The sequence below is a fragment of the Culicoides brevitarsis genome, chromosome 3 (genome assembly GCF_036172545.1).
Source record: "Culicoides brevitarsis isolate CSIRO-B50_1 chromosome 3, AGI_CSIRO_Cbre_v1, whole genome shotgun sequence".
Taxonomy (NCBI): domain Eukaryota; kingdom Metazoa; phylum Arthropoda; class Insecta; order Diptera; family Ceratopogonidae; genus Culicoides; species Culicoides brevitarsis.
In genome coordinates, this window is record NC_087087.1 from 33296189 (window position 1) to 33323025 (window position 26837).

The 26837-nt window shown below is 24.4% G+C and overlaps 2 protein-coding genes across 6 annotated transcripts; one reads left to right on the forward strand and one right to left on the reverse strand.

Annotated features, from left to right (window-relative positions):
- The first annotated feature begins 1097 nt into the window (after positions 1–1097).
- Positions 1098–12814, forward strand: LOC134833668 (titin). 5 transcript variants are annotated; one of them, XM_063848073.1, is made up of 9 exons: positions 1098–1246; positions 4596–4768; positions 8289–8373; positions 8429–8845; positions 8903–9177; positions 9971–10076; positions 10171–10743; positions 11053–11439; positions 12059–12814. In XM_063848073.1, exons 2-9 carry the CDS (start codon positions 4712–4714, stop codon positions 12442–12444), a joined length of 2286 nt encoding a protein of 761 aa, XP_063704143.1. In that variant the 5' UTR covers positions 1098–1246; positions 4596–4711; the 3' UTR covers positions 12445–12814. The 5 variants fall into 5 exon arrangements, with proteins under 5 accessions (XP_063704143.1, XP_063704142.1, XP_063704144.1 ...); XM_063848072.1 differs by having other exon boundaries at positions 1104–1246; positions 4521–4768; XM_063848074.1 differs by lacking the exon at positions 1098–1246 and adding an exon at positions 1678–1739.
- Positions 12815–14210: 1396 nt separating this feature from the next.
- Positions 14211–23644, reverse strand: LOC134835531 (forkhead box protein P1). The gene is made up of 10 exons (XM_063850411.1): positions 23291–23644; positions 20648–21578; positions 19484–19833; positions 19325–19369; positions 19143–19219; positions 18957–19058; positions 16253–16467; positions 14861–14927; positions 14669–14805; positions 14211–14615 (listed from the first exon to the last, which is right to left on the reverse strand). The coding sequence occupies exons 1-10, from the start codon at positions 23577–23579 to the stop codon at positions 14402–14404; spliced, it is 2427 nt and encodes an 808-aa protein (XP_063706481.1). The 5' UTR covers positions 23580–23644; the 3' UTR covers positions 14211–14401.
- Positions 23645–26837: the final 3193 nt, after the last annotated feature.

Below are 26837 nucleotides of genomic sequence, written 5' to 3' on the forward strand. Positions count from 1 at the left end.
TCATTAAATTTAATAATTTATTTTTTTAAAATTAAAATAAATAATTTAAATTTAAAAAAATGTATTTAGAAAAATTTAAAAAAATTATTTTTCTAAAAAATATTAACAAAAAATCCAAAATAAAAAAAATTGATAAAAAATCACAAATTTTTTTTAATAAATAAAAATTCAATTAAATTGTGTTTTTTAATTAAATAAATTTAAAAATAAATTCATGATTAAAAAAAATCTTTTTAAAAAATTAAAATTCAAAAATGTAAAAAAATAAAATTAAAAAAAAATATAAAAAATAATAATTAAAAAATGCTTTAAGAAATTCTAAAAAATAAAAAAAAAATTTGAAAAAAAATTATTAAAAAAAAAATTAATAAAAAAATATTTACAAAAATCTTTAATAAAAATATAAATAGGTATAAATTCAAAAATAAAAATATTTTATTTTTTGAAAACCGAAAAAAAATAACTCATTAGAAAATTATTAAAATTTCAAAAATCATTAAAAATTTTCTTTAAAAAAATAATAAATAATCAAAACTTTTATTTTTAAAATTATTTAATTTATGAAAAAATAAAAGATAATTAAATTTGAAAAAAAAATTTTTTTTAAATTAAATTAAAATTCAATTAAATAATTTTTTTAATTTAAATAAAACTTAAAAATAAATTTAAAATTTAATAAAAAAAAAATATATTTTTGAAAAAAAAAAATTAAATTAAAAAAAAAATTTTTAAATCAAAAAAAAAATATAAAAAAAAAATTTATTAAAAAATTAAAAAAAAAATTCGACATCCCTGCATAGAACCTCAAACCAAAAGAAAATCTGAGAAAATCTTTTTTTTTTATTCAATCTCAAATTAACTACAGCAGACGTCGATGTACATACGGGCGTAACATGAGCATATTTCAAATCTATTTTTACTGAAAATCCATTCGCCGCAGTCTCATAAAAGTATTCCGATCGCGTTCTATGATTCACTTTTTCGATGAGAAGTCACTGCTACATCTCTAGTCGAGTCTCTCTCTCGCAAGAAGAAGATTAAGAAGACAATGATCGCACCAGATTATCATCTCGCCAAGTGGTTCACTCAAGTATTGTCCGTTTACCCAAAGACATCGTTGTTTTTCGGATTCGCTGACAAAAAAAAAAGAAAATAATCGAAAAATCGCATCGACAGAAAAACTGACAGTTTTTTTTAATTCGTGTCGCGCCGCGATCTGTGAACAAAAAGAAAATATTTACACAAAGTAAGAAAAAAAATAAAAATAATTAAAAAAAAATGAGAAAATCTAAAGATAAACAAGAACAAGTGTTTTTTATGACAAATTACTTAATTTTTGTGTTGCATATATTTTAATAAAAAAAATTAAAATTAAAGAAAAATGTTAGAAATTATTACAAGAAAATTATAATTCGCTTACAGCACACAAACATTTTTTGACAGCAACACGACGAACATTATATAAAAAGCTGAAATGATGAAAAATTAAAAATCCGGATTTATTTAGGTCGGTCATTCTATGTCGTGTCGACGAGAAATTTTATTTTTATTTTTTGTTTTATTTACATTACATGCGAAATTAAAATTTGAAATTAATTGAAAACATTCACTTGTCTCGATATCGAATGCTTTTTCTTCGCGCGTTGCACAAATTGGAAAATAGACGTCGTCGCGAGAGTGAAAAGTGTTGCAAATTAATCAAATTCAAGTACAATGTGAAAAACGAACGCAAATTAATTGTGCGCCGCACAAAATTAGAATAAAAAAAATAATAAATAAAATAATAACAAGAAAAAAAATTAAGCAATCAAACATCGCTTAGATTTTTCGTGACAAGACTCGTGCTAGCGAGAAAATAAAAGAACAACAAAAACCGGTTGTTGACTTTTGTGCGACCCATAAAAAATTATAGGACTCTCGGTTTGATATTTCGTGCTGTCAACGTGCCAAAAAAAAATTTTTTTCTTCTGCGGTACAAGAAGAAAGTTGTTGTTGTGTAGCGACATAATTTTTCTTTTCGAAGATGATCATGATGATGATGATGTCGTCGCGAGAATGCGAATTAGAGAGAGAAGAAAGCAGGAAAGAAAGCGCCTGCCATGAAAATTATCATATTGACATGCGGTAAATGAACATTTTTCTCGTTTTTTCTTCAAAACAATTTTCTTCGGTGCGGCAACAGGTTTCATCATGTGTTGTTTTGAGAACCTTTGCCAATCATTCGTTATGGCGAAAGATCTTTTGTTTTGATTTTTACGTCGATTTAGAAGAAAAGTTTAAATGTTTCTGAGTTTTTCATGAGTTTTGCGGGAAAATTTTATGAATTTTCATTAGTTTTTCCAATTTTTCCAATTTTTGTTTCTAAAAAATTACGATTTTTTTTATTAATTTTCAGAATTTACGATTTATAGAATTTTTGACTTTTAATTCATAAAAAATTATTATTAAAAAAAAATAATAATTTTCCATGAGTTTTCCAAAATTTTCCGGAAAATTTTTATATTTTTTTAATTTTCCATAATTTTTTTTTTAAATAACTTTGAGTTACAATTTTATTTTTTTACGAATTATGAGAATTTTTAAACATATTTTCATCAAATTTTTCGGAAAATTCATCAAGTTTTCCCAAAATTTTCCAATTTTTATTAAATTTCTACAATTTTTTATTTTTTTTAAAATAACTTTGAGTTACAATTTTATTTTTTTACGAATTATGAGAATTTTTAAACATATTTTCATCAAATTTTCCGGAAAATTCATCAAGTTTTCCAAAAATTTTCCAATTTTCATTAATTTTTCAAAATTTTTATTTTTTTTTCAAAATAACTTTAAGTTACAATTTTATTTTTTTACGAATTATAAGAATTTTTAAAAATATTTTCATCAAATTTTCCGGAAAATTCATCAAGTTTTCCAAAAATTTTCCAATTTTCATTAATTTTTTACAATTTTTATTTTTTTTTAATTACTTTGAGTTACAATTTTATTTTTTTTTACGAATTATGAGAATTTTTAAACATATTTTCATCAAATTTTCCGGAAAACTCATCAGTTTTTCCACCAATTTCCCAATTTTTAATTTTTTTTCACAATTTAATTTAAATTGCATTAAAACCGAATTAAAACTTGAAGTTCATCGACTTTTAATTCAAACTTCGAGAATTTACGAGTTTTTTCCCATAAATTAAGAGAAAATTGTTGTCGTTCTTACCAAATTGTCTCATTTCTCATGACGTTTTCAAACAAATTTTGTTGCATCAACAACTTTCTTCATGAGCCCATAATGAAACACACACAAAAATACGCCACACTCTTAATGAGACCCATAAACAAATCTGTGACAAGCCAGTAATGCAATAAAAACAACATCTCCATCACCGCCGCCGATAAATCAACACAAATTTTTGTTTATTTCTGAAAAAAACATTTTACGACATCGAGATTTTTTTTACACAGAATTTTTTTTGAATGAATTTCCAGCCTCAGACGACAAGAAAAAAATATAAACAAAAAAAAATTCATTCAAAAAAAATTATTTCGTGAAAAATGTCCTTGAAAATCGTTCATTGGCAATTTTGTAGACAAATTTGTGGTAATTTATTAAGGAAACGGATTAGTGAACGACCACACGAGTCAAGTTAACTTCCTTGTTCTTCTTTTTTTACTGTGAAAATTCATCGGAAATGTTCATTTTTTGCTCAGAAAAATAAAAATTTAAAAAAATTTTGCTTGTACTGACCTCAAGAAAACACATTTTAATATTTTTAACGAGTCATAGTCATTAAAAAGTGATTGCCGTTCATTTAATTTTTATTTTTACGAGAGAAAATATGGAAAAACTCGCATTTTCTCGAATATCGCAATAGTTTTCGTTGTAAAAATAAACATTTCTTGCGTTCAAATGGACATCGATTGATGTTTTGACGGCACGGGCATCTGTTTTTACGTTCAATTTACATCGTAATGAGACAAAAAGTGCTTTTTTTCGATTTTCAAGGTTCATCGAAGAAGAAGAAGAAGAAATTTGCGTCAATGAATTATTTTTTACACGAAAAATTTTATTACTTGCATTCCTTGACCTTTTCGAACGACCGCAAAATTACAAAATTTATTTGTTCACACGCGAAACGACTTCGATTAAACAAATAAATTTTATTTTAAATTTTGCGGCAATTAGTTTTGATTAGAAAGCCGTCGAAAATAAAATGCATTGAACTTATCTCGGCCCATTAAAAAGTTTTTGTTTATTACGAAAATTTTCCTATTTTTCGGAACACACACACAAGTTATTATCTTCACACATCGCGGAATAAACAAAACATACGTTTGAAAATTTTTCGCAAAAAAAAAACCGAAACAATAATATGTAATATTCGAAAAGTTTTTGTTTTCACGAAATATAATTTTCTGTGCGGGAAATTTTTCATGCTATTATTTCTTTTGAGTATATGCAACACAAACCAACTGTTTACTTGAAATTATTTTTTTTTTCGAGAATAATAAATAAAATAAATTTTCAGGCCGAATCATAACAAAAATTAAACAAAAGGTTTGCATGTTTTAAATAAATTATTAAATATTATTGTTGTGTTCAGGCGATTACGTTACAAGCTCGCAATCGCATCGATAAAAGCAAATAAAGGAAAATAGTGAAGTAAAAAAGATAAAGTTTTGTGGAAATTTTTAAACTGAAATAGAAAACGCAGCAGAGATGGAGTCACCTGGGCCGCAACCTCAAATAGAAAGTTTTTCTAATCTACTTGTAGAGGTAAGTTTTTTTTGATGAACGAATTTTAATTGGTTTTATTTAATGAAATTTATGAAAAAGTAATTTTATTATTTGATAAGATAAAAAAAAAGTTTCATAAAATAGAGAATAAAATTCTCTTATCTAAATTATTGCAAAATTTTTAAGAAAAATATCTAATGTCGAGAATCTAAAGTATAATATTTTTTTTATTGTTGGTACAATTTTAATTAAAACTCAAATTAAATATAAAAATGAATAAAATAAATTAAAATAATTTTTAAAAAAAATTATTAAATTTAAAAAAAAAATAAAATTTAGATACCTAATTAAAAAAAAATAAAATTAGAAAAAAAAAGAAAATAAAAAAAAATTATTAAAAAAAAAAATAAATTATTAAAAAAAAATTAAAAAAAATTAAAAAGAAAAAATAAATTAAATTCAAAAAAAATAAATAAAATCTAATTAATAAAAAAATTAAATTAAATAAAAAAATATATATTAAGACTGAATAAATTTTCAAAACATAAATTAGGTATTATGAAAATATTTAAAATGTTCTTTAAATTAATTTATTGCAATTTTTTTTTGAAAAACATTTTATTTTATTTTTTTTATCAAAAATATGAAAATTTGAAATTTTTTAAAATTTTTAATAAATTTAATTTAATTTTATTTATTTTTTTAATATTAATATTAAACTAAAATAATATTAAAAATTAAAAAAAAAAAAAAATAATTATTATGCTTCTTGTTACTCGATATACTTCTTACCTAATGTTTTGAAGATCTAATAATCTCTGATGAGAAAAACTAAAGAAAAACTTACAAAAATTAGCGAAATTTATCAAATTAACATCTGTGTTAAGTGTAAAATTGATAATTGAGAAATTCAGAAACATTCTTTAGAAAATAATGTTCATTGAAAGTCTAAATTGAGAGATTTTCAAAGAAAAATTTTATCAAATATTCGATTTTTGGCTCGTTTTTTGAACGAAAAGTGTTTATTTAGATTAACTTCATAATTTTAATTGATTTTAAATTTGATACTTTAACATTGGATTTTTATGTTATACCCCTATTTTGATCATTTTCATTAACTTTGTTGTCAAAATATGTAATAAAAAGGCAAAAATTAAATTTTATTTTTTATAAAAGTCACTATGATTTTTAGAAATTGTTTTTTAAACAAAAGCTGCCAGATGTAGCTAAAGTTTGAAATATGGGTACCATAAAATATTTTTTTTTATTTTCAAAAAATTCAATAATTCATATGAAAAACATGACAAATATGAAAAATTTTTTTTTATTTTTTGAAAATATTTTTTTGCATTTTTGACAAAATTTTACGAAAACTGAGTTATATGAGAGATCAATAAATCTCTATAAAATCCAAAATTCATGTAAAGTCAAAAAAATAATTTATCTAAAAACTAATTTTAAATAGACGTTAATTGCAGATAAAAATCAGAAATAATTGTTGAAGAGTAAACTGTGAGTCAAAAATGTCAAAAATCATGAAATAAATTGAATTGACCTTCAATTCTTTCATTTACAAAAAAAACTTTGAATAAAAATTTTTTAATTATTTTTTTTTAACTTTTTAAATGATTTTTAATAAAACTTCTCAAATTTCACTAAAAAATAATAATTTTAATTTTTTTAATTAAAAAAAAAATTAAATGGAGACGCCTTGCAAAAAAATTCCGCATCTCCTAACAAAATTTTAACTCATTAAGAACGAACGCGTTAAAAAACAATCAAACTCATTATTAATAATTTACAACATCGTTTCTTCTATTAATTCACAAATCTAACGATAACGACCGACATACACGACCCCAAAATCTCGCGTCGTCGTGCTAAATCGTAGCAAACGCCATCAGAAACATTTCTAAAATTAAAATTAACGAAAAGTCGCGTTAACGGAGACCAACACACTGAAAAAAGTGCGCAAAAGTCGATGCATGAATTTCCCCGAAACAAAGAGAGATGCGATGGATGGTGATGTTGCAAAACTCACACGGAGAATTTTTCGTTAAAATCGCCTCGGAATAAAAAACTAAAAATCGCGCAGTTTTATTTTGTGTTTATTAGCGTGAAGAAGAAGAAATTATCACACGCAAATTTTTTTCGTTTATTATTTTTTTTTTCGTTTTAGTTTTGCTTGTTTGTCCTAATTTTCTTATAATTTGCGATAGTTTTTTTCGAATTAAAAAAAATGTTTAAGCAACAATCGCTGAAAAAAAGTTACATGTCTTCGCGACAAACGCACAGTTTCGAAAGTTACAGCAGTAGTTCGTACTCTCGCAAGTTCGAGAGTAACAATCTGCAAAAGTCAAATAGCATGGTGATGGATAAACGAGGCTTCAAGCCATCCGATCGGCATGATCCGTTTGCGCGAGATTACCTGACAAAATTAAGCAAGAAAATGTGGCATTCGGTAAGCTACGAGAACAATTTTCGAATTTGACTGACATGAAATTTATTATTATTTTTATTAAAAGGCGAGGGCGATTTTTGAAAATGTTTCAGTTTACATTAAAATTTATTTTTTTTTAAATTATTTTTTAATTAAATTTTATTTATTTTTTTAAAAGATTTTTTTAATTTTTTATTTTTTTAAAATTATTTAATTATTTTTTTAAAATAAATTTTCATAAATTTGCAAAAATAATTTTAATTTTATAAAAAAAAATTCGAAATTTTATTCTGTAGTTCAGAATTTTTTTAAATTATTTATTTAATTTAAATAATTTTATTTTATTTATTTTTTTTAATAAATTTTTTGACCAGGTACCAAATTTTAAATAGTTTATTTGAAATTTTTAAAAAATAAAAAATTATTTAAAATTATTAAAAAATTAAAAAAAAAATTATTAAGAAATTTTAAAAAATTAAAAAAAAAATAATTATTTTAAAATTTTTAAAAAATTAAAAAAAAAATATAAAAATTTTAAAAAATTAAAAAAAATAATTAATTTGAAATTTTTTAAAATAAAAAATATTTATTTTTTTTTATTAAAATTTTTAAAAAATTTTATAAAATTTGTTTTTAAAAAAATTAAAAAAAAAGATGCAAAAATTATTAAAATTTCTTAAAAATTGTTTTAAAAATCTAAAAAAAAAATGTGAAATAATTTTCAAAATTGCACTTTCCTCATTATATTATATTTTGTTGTTGTTATTTTTATAAATATATACACAACACATGAGATGTTGTATTTTTAGATGACGGCATTTCTTCATTCTACGCTAAATAAATATTTTAATTGTTGTAAAATTGAGTCGCAAAAAAATTAAAAATATTGAGAGATCCAGATTTTTTGGAAAATTTTTTTAAAAATTTTGTTGAGTCATCGTGTGACGTCACTTTTCGTCACAAATCATTGCGAAAGACGATAAATCGTGTAACAATTTGTAAAAACATTGAGATAAAAATAAACGAGAGTCGTTTTAAACGCCACCTGCTCGTATCTACGGAACGTTTCTTGTTATTTCAAGTGTTTTTAAATATTTTTCTTGTTTTTTCTCATTGCAGGATGAAAACAGAAAACAAAAAATCGACTTACAGAAGTTGTTTACGCCCTCGACTGACTTTGAGGAGATCAAACCCGGCAAGAATCGTAAGTTTTTTGAGTTTTCAAGTCAAAATTCGTTTAAAAAATGAAAATTTTTCAGGTAAATTGTATGCGTCGTCGGCATTTTGGGCGCCTGGCGTGCATCCCACGGTCGAAGATCAAGTTGAGCTCGCTCGCCGAATATCACATTCGCTCAGTGACATCAGCAATCAACGTTCCAAGGGTCAGTCCATGTACATAAATCGCAAAAAGCGCTCCGTCAAGTGGGTTCACACGGATGGCAATCAAAACGAGGAGACATATTCGTACACGGACACAAGCAATCGCGTGAACGATCACGAAGAACGCTCGGAACAAACAGAAATCACAAGCAGCGGACCAAAAAAGGTGCCTTTGAAGTTGGTAATGAACCCCCAAGGTACCCCCAAGGACTTTTCGTCGTTACAAAAGTCGGAAACGATGCCCATTTTGTCGCCTGAACCGATTATCAGTGCATTGAAGACTCCTAAAGAGAAGGGTGAGTTCGAAAATTTTTCAATTTTTAATAAAATTTAATGAAATTTTTGATTTTTAGGAGCTGAATTATTTGCCAAGCGACGCAAAAAGTCCGACAAATGGATCATTGACGACGAAAATCCAGAAAAACGTACGACAACGCAGTCACAAAATTATATAAACACAAGTACATCCGTGCAAGAGTCGTATAACGAGAGTGCAAAGAAGATTGAGGAAGCAATTGAGACAATTTCACAATCGATTAACGATATGACGCCCATAAGTAACAATACGCCAGCTCCGGATCAGCAAAGGAAGCTTGATACGCCGGCGTCGTATGTAGCAACGAGCTTGGTAAGAGTTTTTATTAATTTTTTTAAAATTTAAAAAAAAATTAATTTTAATTTTTTTTTATATTTTTTTTTAATAATTTTTTACTTTACTTTAACTGAGCAAATTATATTTAAAAAAATCGATTTTTTTTTTCATTTAAAAATTTTTTCCTTCAAATTTTTATTTTCATGTGAAAAATTCTTTGAAACAATATTTAAAAAATTAAAATAATTAAATTTAATTTAAATTTAATTTCACTCAAAATTTTAAAAAATCTTGAATGAAAAAAAAAAATTTTTAAGAAAATTTTAATTAATTTTAAGAAAAAAATTTTTTAATTTTTAATTTTACCTGAGCAAATATTCATTTAAAAATTTTTTCTTATTTAAATTTTTTCAATTTTTTTAAAAAAAAATTATTTTTTTTAATATAATAATTTTACTAAATTTTTAATTTTAATGAGCAAATTGTTTAAAAATATTTTTAAATTTTTATTTTGATTTTTTCCTTTAAAATTTTAAATTTTATGAGAAATTTTTTTTTAAATTAATATTATAATTTCGTTCAAAACAAAAATAAAATTCAACAAAAAAATTAAATTTTTAAATAAAAAAATTTTAATTATTTTTTTTTCTGAGAAAATTATTTTTTTTAATTTTTTTTTAAATTTTTTCTCACTAATTTATAATTTTTTTTTTTTTTAAATAATATTTTTTTTTTAATTTTCATAAAAAAAAAATTAAAAAAATCAATATTTTTTTTATAAAAATAAATGAAATTTATTGAGAAATTCTAAAAATTATTTTTCTCACAGGTCTCACAATCCCCAACGATCATCCCATATCCGCGATACCAAGGATTGGCATACAAACCATCGATTCCCCAAGGCTGGAACGCTCCTCCAATCAAACTCTCCATCGGTAAGTCCCGTTTCCAAATACATTTTTCTGCATTAACAGCTTTTTTTCGCTTCAACTGCTTCAAAAAAAAAAAAATTAACCCTTAACTCCATAGAATTAGAAGAACCTTTCGAGGACGAAACGCCCATAAAACTCTTCAGAAAATCATCCGTAAAAGCTGCGGATGACGAGAACAAAGAAAATGAAATCCCCGACGACGACACGAGCCTCAAAGAAGAACTTTTGAAGGACGAACAAGAAATTCTCGAGATTTACGAAGACCTTGATCGACATTTGAAATTAATTGACGACGATCATCGCAAATCGCTCTGCGAGTCTGTGGAAACGTCAAATTCGCGTCGTGAATCTGTGAATTTCCCCGATCCTCCGAAGCCGCCAGAGATTCCTGTTTTTAAGCCGATTAACGTGTTGAAAATTTTGAATGAACCGCCTCCGCCGTTGCCCGAGTTGCAATTCAATTTGGAAGTTGACGACGAATCCGGGACAAAAAGTACGAAAGAAGGCACTGCTGAGGAGGAGGGAGACGAAGAAGATCCGGATTATCCGAAAATTTCGGTGAAAGAATTGATTCATACGTTTGAAAATGTTCAGCATCAGCAAAAAGTTCACGTGCGAGAAATTGACCGGATGATCAAGGAACCGAGCACGGAAACGGAGAGTTCTGAAGGCAAGATGACGAACCCTGTTTCCGAAAAAAAAATTTTTTTCTCGTAGATTCGTCCTTAAAGCGTTTTTTTTTTGTTTTAGAAAATTTTTGTAACTAGGCGCTTATCTGCACTAACAATTTTTTGTGTGTTAAAAATTTTTTGAACTCTCTTTGAACGAGATACGAGAGCTTTGACAGGCCATCGATGCTTGAATCCCAAGTCACTTCATTCGACGGTCCAAAAAGTCATTTTTTCTTCATTTTATTTCAAGTTTTGGTTGATTTTCGAAAATTTTCCTTCAAAAAAAATTTAAAATTCAATTTTTACAGTCCCCAAATACTTGCCTCTTTTCACGGGGCAACAACAACCGACAGTTCCTGCTGTTCCTGAGCCACCGAAGATGCCCGAAGAGCTTCCAAAGTCATTTGCGCCGATATTTGCTCCCGTCGTACCGCGCTTGGAGAAGTCCAAATCAGTTCCTGACTTGCTAAAGGCGCCTCCAGCGATGCCAATTCCCGAATTTACGCCCGTTGAGCAAAGACCAACGCATGAAATTGTAACAAAAGCACACGAAAGTCTCGATATTGTCAATAAATTGATCGAAAAGCACGAGAATCGGATCAAAGAGAGTCAATGTGATGTCGTACCAATGCCTAAAAATGTGTTTAATGTTGTAACTAAGAACAGTTTTAACAATCACGTCGGTGAAAGACAAGGTTTGATGTTCAATGTTTTAATTTACATGCGAAATTTAACATGCATAACATAAAAAAATAACAAAAAATAATTTTTATGTACCAAAAAATTATTTTTTTCGTAATTTATTAAGCAAATTATTTAAAAACAAAAAAAAATGATTTTTTTTTTACAAAATTTTTAAGTTTGGATTTTTACTTTTAATTTTCATGAAAAAAAAAAAATAAAAAAAAATTTATAATTTAAATTAATTAATTAATTTAAAATTTTAAACTTTTAATTTTTCAAAAAATATTAAAAAAAAAAATCAAATAATTTATGATTTTAAATTTTACAATTATTTTTTTATACTTTTTTTTTTTAATTTTAATTTTAATTAATTTAATTATTAATTTTTAATTTGAGCAAATTATTTTAAAAAAAAAAATTTTTTTTTATTTTTTTAAAAAATTTTTAAATTAATTTTTTTCCTTCAAATTTTTAATTTTTCAAATTTTTTAATTTTTTTTTAATTGAATTAATTTTTCAAAAAATTTAAAAAAAAATTCTATAAAATTCAATGAAAAAAATTAAATTTTTAGAAAAAAAAAATACTTACATGACAAAAAATTAATTTTTTTTTTTCGTAAATTTTTTTAGGTAATGGATATCCTGAACCAATCCCGGAGCCTCCAAAACCCGTTGAACCGCCAAAGCCATATGAATTGACGATCCCCGTGAAACGCGATGCCTTGAGCAACATCTCCCCGTTGCCTTTCATCCAAAATCCTTCGCCGCTTCCCACGGGAGTCACTGTTAAATTGCCCGAACCTGAGCCGCCAAAGAAGCCCGATTTCTCGTACGAAGCATTCTTACACAATTCGCCGCCCGAAGAATATAACATCCCCGAAGCACCCAAACCGCTCGACTTGTCGAGTCTAATGAGTTACAATACGGCACCGCGTGGATGGGGCGCCGCCAAGGAATATTACAGGCCCGTGCATCTCGGACAAAAATACGATAACATGGTCTATTCTGATTTCTAAAAAATTTGAATGGAAATTTATTTTAAATATTTAACTGGAAATATTGTCGTTATTTGTTACTTTATACGTTTTTATCACACATTATTTTTGTAAAAGAAAAAAAATTCTTTGTAAAATATTATTTATTAATTTTTAATTAAAACGAAAAATATTCAACCAATTTCGTATACTATCGCGGAAGGGTCACTTACGTGTTTGTGTCCTAATTTTTTTTATACGTGTAAGTTTTTGCCTTTTTCTTATATTTTGGATCAGATATTAAATGTTAAATTGAAAAAAATAGTTTTAAAACTAATAAATTATTGTAAATTATTTTATGAAGCCATGGAGTGTTTTTTTATTATTGATAAACCCGAAAAATTGATGTTATTTTAATAAATATTTAAATAAAAATTATTTTATGGAATATTGTATTTTTTGATTTTTTTTTATTAAATGATTTTTGATCGTCGAAAAAGGAAAGTAGCTCAATTTTTTTTTTATATTTTTTTCAGCAGCATTTAATAAAAATTTTAAATTAATAAAAATTATTTAAAAAAAAAAAATTATTTAATAAAATATTTTTTTTAAATTAATATTCAATTTTTAAAATTATTATTATATTTTTTTTTTATCACAAAATTAAAAAATTTCTTGATTTTTACTCCTTGAAATATTTTTTGTCAAAAAAAAAATTGTTTTTTTTTTCAAATAAAAAAATTAAAAATTACAAATTTTTTTAAATCAAAAAATTTTAATAATTTTTTAATCCTTGAAAAAAAAATTTTTTTTCGAAAATTAAAAAAAAATGCAGCAAATAAAAAAATAAAGTAAAATGTATTTTTTTTAGGTAATAAAAAAAAATTAAATCTTTTTTTTTAAAAAAATTTAAATTTTTAAAAAAAATTTTTTTTTTTTAATTAAAATTATTTTTAAAATTTTAAAATAAAAAAAAAAATTTTTTTTAATCACAAAAATTTCAACAATTTTTTAATTTTAATTTTAACAAAAATTTTCATAATTTAAACAATTTTCTTTTAATATATTTGCAATATTTTTTGAAAAAATAAAAAAATATTCTAAAATTTTACAATTAAAAAAAAAAAAAATTATTAAAAAAAATTCATACCTAAATTTTCTTCCTACAAAAAATTTTAAAATTTTTTATAAAAAAATTAAAATAACTTTTAATTTCATTATTTATATCATTTTATTAATATTATTATTATTTATTGTTAATATTTTTATTTTATTTATTTTTTTTTTCATTCATGATAACTAAAACATTCATTAAAAGGTCCAACTATTAATATTAAGTCCTATTTTCTAATGATTTCACTTATCTTCTTTTTTTTTTTGATTTTCATTCATTTTCATTTACGTGAAAATTTACCAACTAATATTTTATTTTTTCGTATTATTCACCAATTTTATTATCAATACACTTTTTTGCATTTATTTAAATTTAAATTTGAAAATTGAAATGAAAATCAAAACTTTCACTCTTCAATTTCATTTTTTTTTCTCAAAAATTTTTAAGTAAGATATTCACAGCTTTGGAATTCAATACTAAAAAAAATATTTAATTAATCGATATTTAATTTAAGGATTATTTTTTTATTTAAGTTTTAATACGAAGACATTTTTATTTATTTACGATAAGTTTTTTTTTAAGTATATATTTTTTTAAAGAATGATACATGTTTATTTCTATGGGTTTTTTTAATACTTTTTTAGTAGTATAGTTTATATGTAACAAATATTATCATTATTTTTTGGTGTATTTTTTCAAAGAATCCTCTTTGTCCATTACTGGGATGCAAAATTTTTCAATATTTTATTTTTTTTTACACTGATGACTGATATATATGTTGGAGAGGAGAAATTTAAACATCGGGATGTAAGCTTTTTTTAATTTTTTTCTTCAAGTTGGGGATTAACAAGGAACACACGTTTAAGTTTTTGCATCTGCTAAAGTCTAATTTTGCGTTGACAAGTCTACGGCAGGATCTCCTTCGTGTTCCCGTTCGTCGTTGCTGTCATAATTCTCCTGATTCGCCTCCTGCTTTATTGTGGGATGATGATTGTGAGGCGTTCCGATGTCAGACATGTCGACATCGCTTGCCGCGTGATTATGATGATGACTGTGATGATGATTTTTCGTGGAATTCGTTGAAGCTCGAGAAAATTTTCTAAAAAAAAAATTTTTTAATGAAATTTTCGAAAAATTTAATGGAAAAAGTACCTTTGACTATTCCGTGAAGCAGATCGTGGCGAAGAATTCTGAGATTCGCATTCGTAACGATCAGATCGTCCTCCGTGGAAATTCATTCCGTACGGAATATTTTCATCCAAGACGTTTGATGGGCATGACCAGAAGTTCTAAAAAGATTTTTTTAAATTTTTCATAAAAAAAGAAATTTTTTTTCAAACTTACTTGAAAATTCATTGGCAAATTATCCGGATACATGTTTGCCATTGGATTCGCGCCAGATGGAGGATTTCTGTAAAATTTTTAATTTATTAGAAAAAATAAGAAAAAATTCATGCATTTTTTTAAAGATTTTTTTAAGAAAAAAGTTTATTAAAGATATTAAAAATTGAATTGAAGTAAAATTGAATTTGAAGAAAATTTTAAAAGAGATCGAAAAAGAATTTAAAAAGAGTCGAAAGATGAAAAAAGTTGAATAAATTTATGAAAAAAATTATTTAAAAATGTTAGGCATGCAAAAAATTTACAAATGTTAAAAAATTTTAAAAAGATGAACTCTGAAGACTTTCAAAAAAATTTTATAAAAAAATTAAATTAAATTTAAATTTATTTATTTTTGATTTAATTTATTTATTTTTTTTAATTTAAAAATTTATTTTAATTATTTTTTTTTAAAAATTTTTAATTTAAAAAAATATTTTTTTAAAATTAATTTAATTTAATTAAAATTAAAAAAAAATTTTTTTTAATTTAAAAAATATTTTTTTAATTAATTTTAATTTAATTTAATTATTTTAAATTTTAATAATTAAATTAATTAAAATTTTTAAAAAAATAATTTTTTTTCATATTTTCTAAATGAATTCTAAAAGTTTTCAAAGTCCATTAAGAGTTTAAAAAGTAGTAAAATATTTAAAAAATTAGTTAAAAATTTTTGAAAATGAGCAACATTTTATTTTTTTTCTTTGAAAATCTAAAAAATAATTCTGATAGTAAAAAATTTATAAAAAATCAAAAATTTTATTAAATTTAAATTAATTAAAAATTAATTCAATAAATTAATTATTTATTGATTATTTTATTTATTATTAATTAATTAAAAAATTAATTTTAATAAATTTAATTTAATAAAATTTTTGAATTTATTAAATTAAAAAATTTTTTACAATTTTTTTTTCAGAAAATTTATTCGAATAATGTTGCTTATTTTCTTATAAAAACATCAAGATATTATTAAAAATTAGTAAAAAATTGAGTTAAAAAGATTTTTAAAAAGAGGCATGCAAAAAAGAAGCACAAGAGAAGACACAAAAATTATCATTCTCTTGTGCTTTGATAATAAAAATTTGAATTAAATTTAAAAAAGAGTTAAAAAGTTAGTAATAAAAAAAGTTTCAAAAAAGTTCGCTCTCAACTCAAACAATTTATATTAGATTTATGCAACAATTCCTTTCATATTTCGAACTACGTGAGACTTGCGATGTGAGAAAAATTACAAAAAATAATAAATTTCTAATGAAAAAACTCATAAAACGCAGAGATAAGCCATCAATTCAATTTTTCATTTCTCGAGAAATTTTTCTCCATTTTTTTTTTATTTTTTGGCGAGTTGCTTACTGTGAGTTCACATTATTCGTGGGAGGATAATACGGATTATCCGATGGTGATGGTGGCTGTTGTCCATCGGCATTCGGTTCGTATTTACGGGGTCGACCTCGACTCAAATGGCGTCGCTTACAAAATTCATTATCGTCTACCATCCAAAAGGATCCGAAATCATCTTCATATCTCACAAAACATTTATGCAGCGAAAGGTTTGTTCGAATTGCATTCTAATAATTTTTTTTTTCGATTTTTTTTTTAGGGTAAGACAGACATGAAACAAAAAGTCATTTAATGCAAAGAAATTTTTTTGAAAAATTAAAATTTATGCTCATAATGCGTTTTTTCGACGAAAGTTCAACAATAAAAGGGGCAGTCGGAAGACCCCGTTACTGAGATACGCCTTGAAAAAACACATGAACAATTTTTTTTTCGAACAGGGACAGAACGACTAACGAATGGAAAGAGGTTCCGACTAAATCTGAATTTTTTTTCAGACTCTTGAATGACGTTTCGCATGAAATTTACGACAAAACGTCATTCAGACCTCCAAAAATTATCAAAAGAGACCAAATTTCGCGCGAAACTTACCTTGTAACCCTACACGAGTAACACGGAATGTGTGGCAAATGCAATTAAATTGAAAAGAAAAGAATTAGGCCAATTAAGCGTTTGAGCAAAAAATTAAATTTTACAAAAGTTTTCCAACTTCCGTCGAAAAATACACAGTTTGAGCATAATTTTCCCACAAAACTTATGTTATTAGTGAAGAAAAAGTTTTAAAGTACCAGAAATAGGTAAAATTTTCGAGTGAGAGAGAGAGCGCAAAATCACACACACACACACAGCTCTTCACACAATAAGGATAAAAATTTTATATAAAAATGTTTAAAATGTAAAAGTTAGTATAAAAATTGTAAATTGTTTAAAAAAGTTATGTTATTATAAAATATTATTATTATTATATTAAAAAAGAGTTTTCAAAAAATTTCAACTTCGAGTAACAATTGTGGTTCATTTGTGAAAAAAATGTCATTTGAACTGTTACTTGAAGTTTAGTTGGTTAATTAAATTTAAAAGAGATTTAAAAAAGTTTAAAATTACGTTTGTGGAATTTGTTATAAAAATCGAGTTTGAAAATAGATCAAAAAAGGTTGTTAGTATTTTATTTTTTTTTTGTGGTTTGATCAAAATTCGCTATTTTTTTGAGAGATTTTTAATTTTATATAAATTAGTTTAAAAAAAATTTTTTTTTTTTCGAATTTTTAATTATTTAAATAAAATAAATAATTAAATAAATAAATTTAAAAATTATTATAATTATTTTTTTTAAATTTATAATAATTATTAAATATATTTAATTAATTAATTATTTTATTTAAATTTTTATAAATCAAAAAAATATTTATTTAATTTTTTTCTAAAATTTATTTTTAATTAGGTATTTAAATAATTAATTAATTTAATAATTTTTATTTGTTTAAAAAATATAATTTTTATTATTTAATTTATTTTGTTAATTATTTATTTTAATATATTTTTTTAAAATAATAAAAAATTATAATTGAATTTATAAAATAAAAAAAAAAATTAATTAAAAATTTTAAATATTTTTATATCATTTAATTTAAGTTATAAAAATATTTAAAATTAATAAATTATTTAATTTTAATTTTTTAATATTTTAAAAGATAATAAATATTTTTTTTTGTTAATTTAATAAATTTATTAAAAATTTAACTTATTAAATTTAATTAATTTTTAAAATTAATTTTTAATTTATTTTTTTTAAATTTTAATTTAATTTTTTAAAATTTTAATTTAATTTTTTAAATTAACATTTAATTAATTACTTTACTTTATTTATTTTTTTTTATTTTTAAAATTAAGAAATAATTAATTTAAAATCTCTCAAAAAATTTTCTGAGTCAATTTCCGTTCGTTTTTATCTATTTTGTCAAATTCGCTCATTTTGATCCCCACATTTTGTCAAAAGTTTAATAATTATTATTCAAAAAAGAGATTTTTAAAAAGGAATTTTAAAATAAAGTTTAAAAATATTTCATAAAAATAAGTTTTAAAAGAATTGTCAAAAAAGAAACAAAAAAATTTTCAATTAAAAAAAATGTCGAATTTATCCGACGTACCCAATTGGCGAAACTGCATTTCTCAGCATGAGTGCAGTCGAATTTGCATTTGTTGCTGATCCGCCGGAGCCCGAGCCGGATGTGCATCGTTGAGGACGTCGCTTATAAAATTCGAGCTCGTCTACGGTCCAAACGGCGCCCTTTACGTTCTCCACGCGCATAAAGCACTTATGCAGTGAGAGATTATGACGAACGGCATTCTAAATTTTAACGTACGTGGATGTGTTGTTTATTTATCAAATCGAATATTTTTTTATAGCATTTTTTTTAAAATATTTTTTAAACATTAACACGTTTTATGAAAATAAATAAACAAAAAACAAAAAAAAAATTAAAATTATGAAAAAAAATAAATAAACAGCGGAAAAAAGTGTAGATTTTTTTTTAAATAAAACAAATTAAAAAATGAACAAAAATTTCAATAATAAAAAAAATTCCGTTGATAAAAATTTTTTCCCGTTTTACTTACGGTTTCGTTGAACGAACCCATTTTTTAATTTATTTTTTGTCATCTCTCACACTTTTTCACAAAACCCTCTCTACCTGTGAGTTCCCTTCGATCGAAAACTTACCTTCCAAGTAGCGGCATTGCGTCTAAAGTAACAAAATGTATTTTGAAACCAATTATAAATTTCGTTAAGGGTCAATTGTTTATCGGGTGACTCAATTATCGCCTGAAATTTTTCAAAATTTTATCAAAAATTGTCCAAAATTGTAAAGAAAAATTTTTTTTTGGGATTTTACTAAAATTCACTTGCCTGTCTGATGAGCGAAGCGTACGTAAAAGGAGGTCTCACATCAGCATTTTTGTAAAATTCTCGATTTCGTTGAATTTCTGTCGTGAGAAGAGAAAGATATTGGTCTTATGCAGATTTTATCTTCAAAATTTTCTTTAAAAAAATTTTTTTTTTTTTTTGTTAATTTTGTTAGAATTTTTTACCTTGTTGGACATCCAATCCAGCTCTTTCTAGCATGTAAGGGAGTCCTTTAGACATTTTTTTGTTAGTATTGAAAAAGGGAAAATCTTACATTAATGTTAAAAAATTTAAAAAAAAATCCGTGCAGGGGTGGCAAAACTTACCCCGAATAAGGGACTCACCTCCAGAGAGTGACATTGCCGATTTGTCGCTAATTCGTCGTCGCACGGGCCCAAAACTCGGAACAGGCGATGCGGGCGGCGAAAGTTTCGATGAAATGTGATTTTCGCGAAATTCTGCGTTTTTCTTCGATAAACGTTCGTTTTCTTTTTTGCGTTGCTCGTTTTCTTGATGTTGCTTCAGTTCGTTCTGTTCGAAGGCTTTTTGTCGTGAGATCTGGAGATGTTGAATCATGGCTTGTAAACGATCCTTTTCCTTCTTTAGCTGTACCTCGAGTTGAACAACGACTTGCATTTGAACACGGATTTGCGCCTCGGAGCATTCGTCCATCAAGTGATCGCTGTTCAAGTGGCTAAAATGGGAAATTTTCATGAGAAAATTGATTTTTTGAAATTTAAGGACGATACAAATTTCGAAAATGTTTCCAATTTAAATTTTTTGACAAATTTTCATGAGAAATATCAAAAAATTTCAAAATTGTTCAATTTTTGGTAGATTTGTTTACAAAAAAAAAAAAAATTAAATTTTGATAAATTTTTTTCTAACAATTTTTTTTTTAAAATTTCATATTTTTGTACGTTAATGGTAATGTATTTTTTAATTATTATTTTTTTTTTCTCATAAATTAAAAAAAATTACACTTTTGTACGTTAATTTTGATTTTTTTTAAATTTTTATTTTTTTTTAATTTTTTTTAAATTAGGTATATTATTTTTTTTAATAAATATTTTAAAAAATTATCAAAATTAATAAAGACAAAAATATTTAAATCAGCATAAAATTATTGTTTTTCTTTTTAAAATTTTTAATAAAAAATTACCAAAATTTTAAAAAAATTGTTAAACAAAAAATATAATAAACTTATTATTTTTATATAATTTTACATTATTTTAAACTTATTATTATTATTTTTTTGTATTTATTTTTTTTTTATTTTATTTTTTTTAAATATTAATTTTTAATTAAATTTTAAACAAAATAAAAAAAAATATTGAATTTTATACTAAATTTAACGAAAATTTTTATCTTTTAAAAAAAAAGTCATAAAAATTTCGAAATTGTAAAATTTTAAATATTCGATATTCATAAAAAATTTTTCAAAAAATTAAAATTCAAAAAATCGAAAACATTTTCAATAATTGTAATGTCCTAAAACGAAAACTTACCGCATAAAAGTCGCAAAATCATCAAAAGCTACTTCACAACTGGGCCATTTGCATGTTCCATGTCCCTCGCCTGTGCTTCCAAACAACGGATGAATCGACGAATCAACCTCATCCATCATCGCGGGGTTTCCATTCAAAATTGGCGAATGATTCACGCCATTCAGCATATGTGCAAGCTCGATATTCTTCCCAAGCAGTATCTGCTTCACCAAATGCCCAATTTTATCGTTGTTTGGAAATTCGGGATTCGCTTGAGACTCGTGATAGTGATCGGTGGTTTGTTGTCGCAAACTCTTCTCGGGCATCAAACTCGTGGGAGGCGGTTTCTGATTGTGATTCGGAAAGCTGAAATCCTGTCTGGATTGCGCGCCAAGCGGTAAGTTTAAACCTTGATGCATCATGTATTGTCGTTGTACCATTTGCATTTGTTGCAGTAACTCTTGATGCTGTTGCTGAAGCAACGCGTTTTGTTGAATCTCCTTTTTCGCGGCAGGTCCTCCGAGCTTTTGGGCATTCAAAAAGTTCGATTGTTGCAGTAAATTTAGTTGGATTTGCTCTTGGAGTGACGTCATGATTTGTTCCAAGCCTTTGCCGTGCATCGGATGCGTGGGAGTTGTCGGAGGAGGAGGAGCAGTTTGCGAAGTCGGAGATGTTGGCTTTTTTTGTTGCTGCTGCAATTGCTGCAAATAGTAGGAATGACTTCGCACAAGTTGCTCCAGTTGGTTCGACGAGAAGATATGCTGCTGAAGGAATTGTTGCATTTGAAGGTAAGGAGGTTGCTGGCCCGCCGATTGTTGCGATGGCGAATACGAAACTTGATTGATGTCGTCGTGACTCGATTTTAGTTCATTATTTTGTGCGACGCCCTTAACGAGTTCACTTTCGCTCGAGAAGCTGTGATGCGACTCGACGGGAGATAAACGACCAGATTCTATAAAAAATTTAAAAATTTACTTGTTGTTGATTACTAATATTGTATAATAGCTTATTTTGACAAATATTCGGTTCGAGGTCACACAAATATTTGTTCAGTTGATATTCGGAAGAAACAAAAACTTATGACGACGTTTCATAAGATTTTTTTGTTCAAAGTAAGTCCTATTAATTTTTTTTTTGTGAAAATATTCTTCTTTTTTTTCAGAAGAACGCATTTTACCCAACAGACCAGTTTTTGTTTATTTTAACCATATTATTAATATAAACAACAACAAAAAATATTTTCAAGGGTTTATTTAATTTTTTTTTTTTTTCGTAATGTTTATCTTTAATTTACTGCGAGGAGAGGAACATGCACATTACAAGAAACAAATGAGGTAAGAATTTTATTTTTTGACGAGTTTTAAATGAAAGTTCTTTCTTTTAGATTAATTTTTTATTTTATTTTATTTTTTAGGAAAGGTAAGAAGCAACAACGGAGTCTGTAGGAAGGAAGAAGCTATTTGGATACTTAAGTTGAAATAAGATAAAAATTTCAGTAAAAATATGTGTCAACGATTTGACTATTTACAACCATGGTCCCTAATTGTCAAGTTTGGAAAACTGTTTGAACAAATTTGGAAGCATCAACTTTAGTATATTTCAAAATATAAAGCTCCTTATCCGGATTTCTTACATGAAATTAAAAAAAACTTCTATTGACTTGATACACATTGTGGCAGTTAAAAAGTGAAGCTGACAACAAATTGGAATAATATATGCAATGAAACATTCTTCTTCGTATGTTCCAGATCTGTTACAAAAAGTACATTTTTCTAATAAGAAGATACTCGATAATATTCATTACTGCTAAGAGTCTTAGATAACATTGACGAAATCTTGGATATAGTACTAATGCTCAGTCTGTCATGAAATCTAAATTAAATTACCCAAAAGATTAGCTGTCATTAAGGAAAATTTCAAAAATGATTAAAAAGCTCTCATATTTTAGAAAGAATATTCAAATTTTACTTTAAAAACGAACTAATTTAAGAACATTGAAGTTTTAGCATATTCTCAGTTTATTTTTCTCATAATGTTATAATATTAAAAGGAATTCAGTTCAAGATGAATATTTTCAGATTTTTTATAATTTATCAAATTACAAACTCCAACGTTTCTGTTTCTTTCTAATAAGTTTCTATTTTTTTTTTTTAAATAAGATTTTGGTTCAAGCCTTCAATTTAATTTGATATGTTAAGCTAATTTAATATGTTATAAAAATCTTAAAATATTCCTCTTGAAATTGGGCAAAATTGAATTTTAATTACATATAGAACATATTAAGAAATCTATCCCTTTCCGTGGCCAAAATTTTTTCGATTTTTTGCGCGTTTAGAAATTTCTCTTAAATTCAAAAATATTTTTTTGTTGAAAAGCTTGAAGCCTTGGCTTTTATGTTAATCGCTGAACTTAAAGTTATTGAAAAATAAGTTTTTCCAAATTTTGAAATGTCCTCCTCTGTGGACAAAACATGGAAAGGGATAAACTGTGAATTATAATCGTAAAGTCATAAGTCTCAACTTTCAAAAATTCCTACCCAACTTAAAATTTTAGACAAAACACATGAAAGATTCATTTGTCTGCAACAATGTTCTTCCCGTTACAATGTAAAGATACCTTCAGGCAAAAAAGTCCGCGAAAAATAATAGAAAAGAAATAACTCACCCTTTTTATGATGATGATTATTGTTTATTAAATTATTATGTTGATTATATTGTTCGTGATGATTATCCAAGTCCTCACTATTTACACTATTCCTTACACAATTACTGTCATCACCATTAACTGTAGTTATTTCTTTTTGCTGTGATATGTATTTATGACTTTTATAATTATTATTATCGTTTTTCACATCACTTTCATCCTCCAAGTCATCATCTAATTCAATTTCTTTCCTTTTGTTATTATTCTGATTATTTTGGTTATGCTTCTTGGCATGATTTAATTTATACATGAGCGCCGTTGAGGGCGAATTTTCATGATTTTTGTGCAAATTCTCGTCATCCGAGGGATTTAAGTCGCCATCATCATCGCGATCGTCACTGGAAGAAGTTGCACTTCTCGAAGGCGATACGGATAAATTTATCGCCTCTGCACTATTATTTTTATGATTATTATTATTATTTAACACTTTTGTATTGTTGTTATTTTGTTTCATAATTAATTCGTTTTCCATTTTGTTCTGCACATTTTCGGTATCGTCACATTTTTCATAGATCTCGGTGAATCGCTTTTTGCCTACGATCCAGTCGGGTTCCTTGTCAACTGGAGTCACTCGATCGGTGCCGCCGTTAAAGTGATTCTACAGCAGCCAGAGAGAAGGGAGAGAAAGAGAGGAAAAAATTGTTTATTATTCACTTGTGTAAATTATTATTGTTGTTTTAATTTTTTAAATATACAACATTCGAGCAGCAGTAGCAGCCAACAACGAACAACAACACAACTAAACATCATTTCAACCGTCAACAATTTTTTTTTGTATTTTTTCAACGAGAGTGTGTGTGGATGATATTTTAAAATATAAAGTCTAAACAAACGTTTGTTGGAAAAATTGTATACTTGTTTGCTCATGAATTAAAATAAACAACAAAATATTTTTATTTTACAATGCGGACGTGTATTTAGCGTGCTAGGGTGCCGTTTCTGAGAAATGAAACACATGAAGGGTTCGGAAGATGAGAAAATTTCCATTTGAGACATCCTAAAAGAGCGAATCTAAACATTGCTAATTAAACTTTTTATTGGTTATCTTGTTTACTCTTGTGATTTTCTTTTTTTTTTTTGTTTAAATTCAAAACTAAACAATAAATTTTATTTTTACGGTGTCTTGATATTTAACAGGAAAACACTTTTCCAAACAAAAAATTTTATTTTATTTTTTTTTTTTTTTTTTTTGTAAAAAAAATTATCACCATTGAATATAAAGTCGAACCTGTCACTAAAAAAAATTTTTTGACACTTGTTTTTTTTCAGTCCTTTTGATAAAAGTTTTTAAAAAAAAATAAATTTTCCAATCAGATTTTTTTTTTCGTACACATACACGAAACTTTTTCACAGAGAGGAACTTTTTTCCGTGGCGATCTGAATGACGGAAATGTTTTAACTAACAGACTCTCTATAAAGTGTAAAACTAAACAACTAACTACGAAACTCGCCTGTCTGTGTGTCGTACTATTATTATTATTATTGTATTTATTCACAACCGCACCATACATACCTACGTCTCTTTTCGAGACACACACAAACCGAGCTCGAGAGAAGAAGAAAAAAAATCAAATAAACAAATATAACATATGCGTTTGTACTTCTTTTTAATAAAGTAAACAAAATATAGTATAAATAAATATAAATAAATACATTTGTTGGAAAGAAAAAAAAACGAAGGAATGGCTATCAACAATTAGGGTAAACAAGACTCGGTACACACACAGAGCAACTCGCATTACATTGGCACCAAGTTTCTTTCGAAAAAAGTCTCAACTTAAATAATTATTATTATTTTTATTTGTTTCTTAACTTATGCTAAACTAAATATTTTTTCGAAGCAGAAAAATGTACGTGTTATTTCTCCGAAGTGTTTTGTCTGCGCCGTTGGTCACACCAACATTTTTTTTTTCAATAAATAAATGTATTTTAACGCACAAAAAATCCGACGAAAGACACATCATAAACAAACATAAAAATTGAAATAATGTGATGATTTTTGTTTTGTCATAAAATGTTAATGCGATTCATGGTAAAACATAACGCACCCTTTTTTAATTATTATTATTTGATGTTAAAATAGAAAAAAAAAGTGACGTGATGCAATTTTTTGTTCTCAATTTAATACTTTTGTTAATAGTCATTAATACCTAAATTATAAATAATGTGCTAAATTTATTAATTTTTTTTATTTATTTATTTTTTATTTATTTATTTTATTTTATTTTTTTTTTTGATAAGAAAATTTTTTTAATTAGCTATTTAATTTTAAAAAAAATTAAAAAAACAAATAATTTTTATTGTAATTTAAAAAAAATCATCCAAAAATTTCGTAAATTTAAAGTTTTTATTATAATTTAAAATTTTTAATATAATTTAAATAAACATTAATTAATTTTTTAATCAATTATCAATCATTCTTCGAAAAAAAATTCTTTAAACTTTTTAAATTAATTTTTATTTCTTATAATTTATTTTCATAAAATTAAAGAAAAAAATGCATATAAAAATTTAAAAAAAATTCTTGAATAAAAAATTTTAATTCTATTTTAAAAAATTATAAAATTTTAATTTCAGATTGAATTTTTACTATTTTTTTTATTTCACAATAAATTAATTTAAATCACTTAAAAAATTGTCGTCAGTTTTGACGTTTGAATCTTCACTAATTTTTTTTTATTTAAAAATTCTTTAAATTTTCATATTTTTATTTTTTTTCGTTTATGATAAAGCTACTTTTTTAATTTAATTTAATTTTAAATCTTTTAAATAATTTAAAAAAATTAGCAATTTTTTATTATTGTCATAAAAGAATTTATTTTTATCAAGCATTTTGCACCGTTGAAAAGTTTTTATTTTTAGATCTTTCTAATTAATTTTTTTATTATTTTTATTCGAAACATACACCTTTTAATTTTTTTAATGTATTTTTTTTCTAAAACTTTGATAGGAATTATTTTTTAAGTTGAGAATTTTTGGAAATATTTCTTGAAATTATAACAATTAAATTAAAAGTAAAATTAAAAAAATTAAATTTATAAAATTAAATATTTTTTTTTCTTAAAAATATATTTTTATTTTTTTGCACTATTTTATCAAATTCTATTTTTATTATTAAATATTTTATTTTTTCACATTTTTTATTCGAAGCATATTACGATAAAATATCAAATTAAAATTTTTTCACAAAATCTTTAAAAATTTATTAATTGAAAAGTTATATTTTTCAAGAAATTATAATTTTGGATTATTTTTTTTTTTTAATTTTTCGTAAAAAATAAATTTATTAAAATTTTTTAAAAATTTATTTTAAATTAAATATTTATTTTTTTTATGAAAATTATATATTTTAATTTTTTTACACTATTTTATCGAAGTTTAAATTTTTTTAATAAAAATTTTTTAATATATTTTTTTTTTTATTTTTTTATAAATTCACTTTTAAAATTAATTTTTTATTATTATTAATTTTTTTAATTATTAAAATTTTTTAACACACAAAATACAA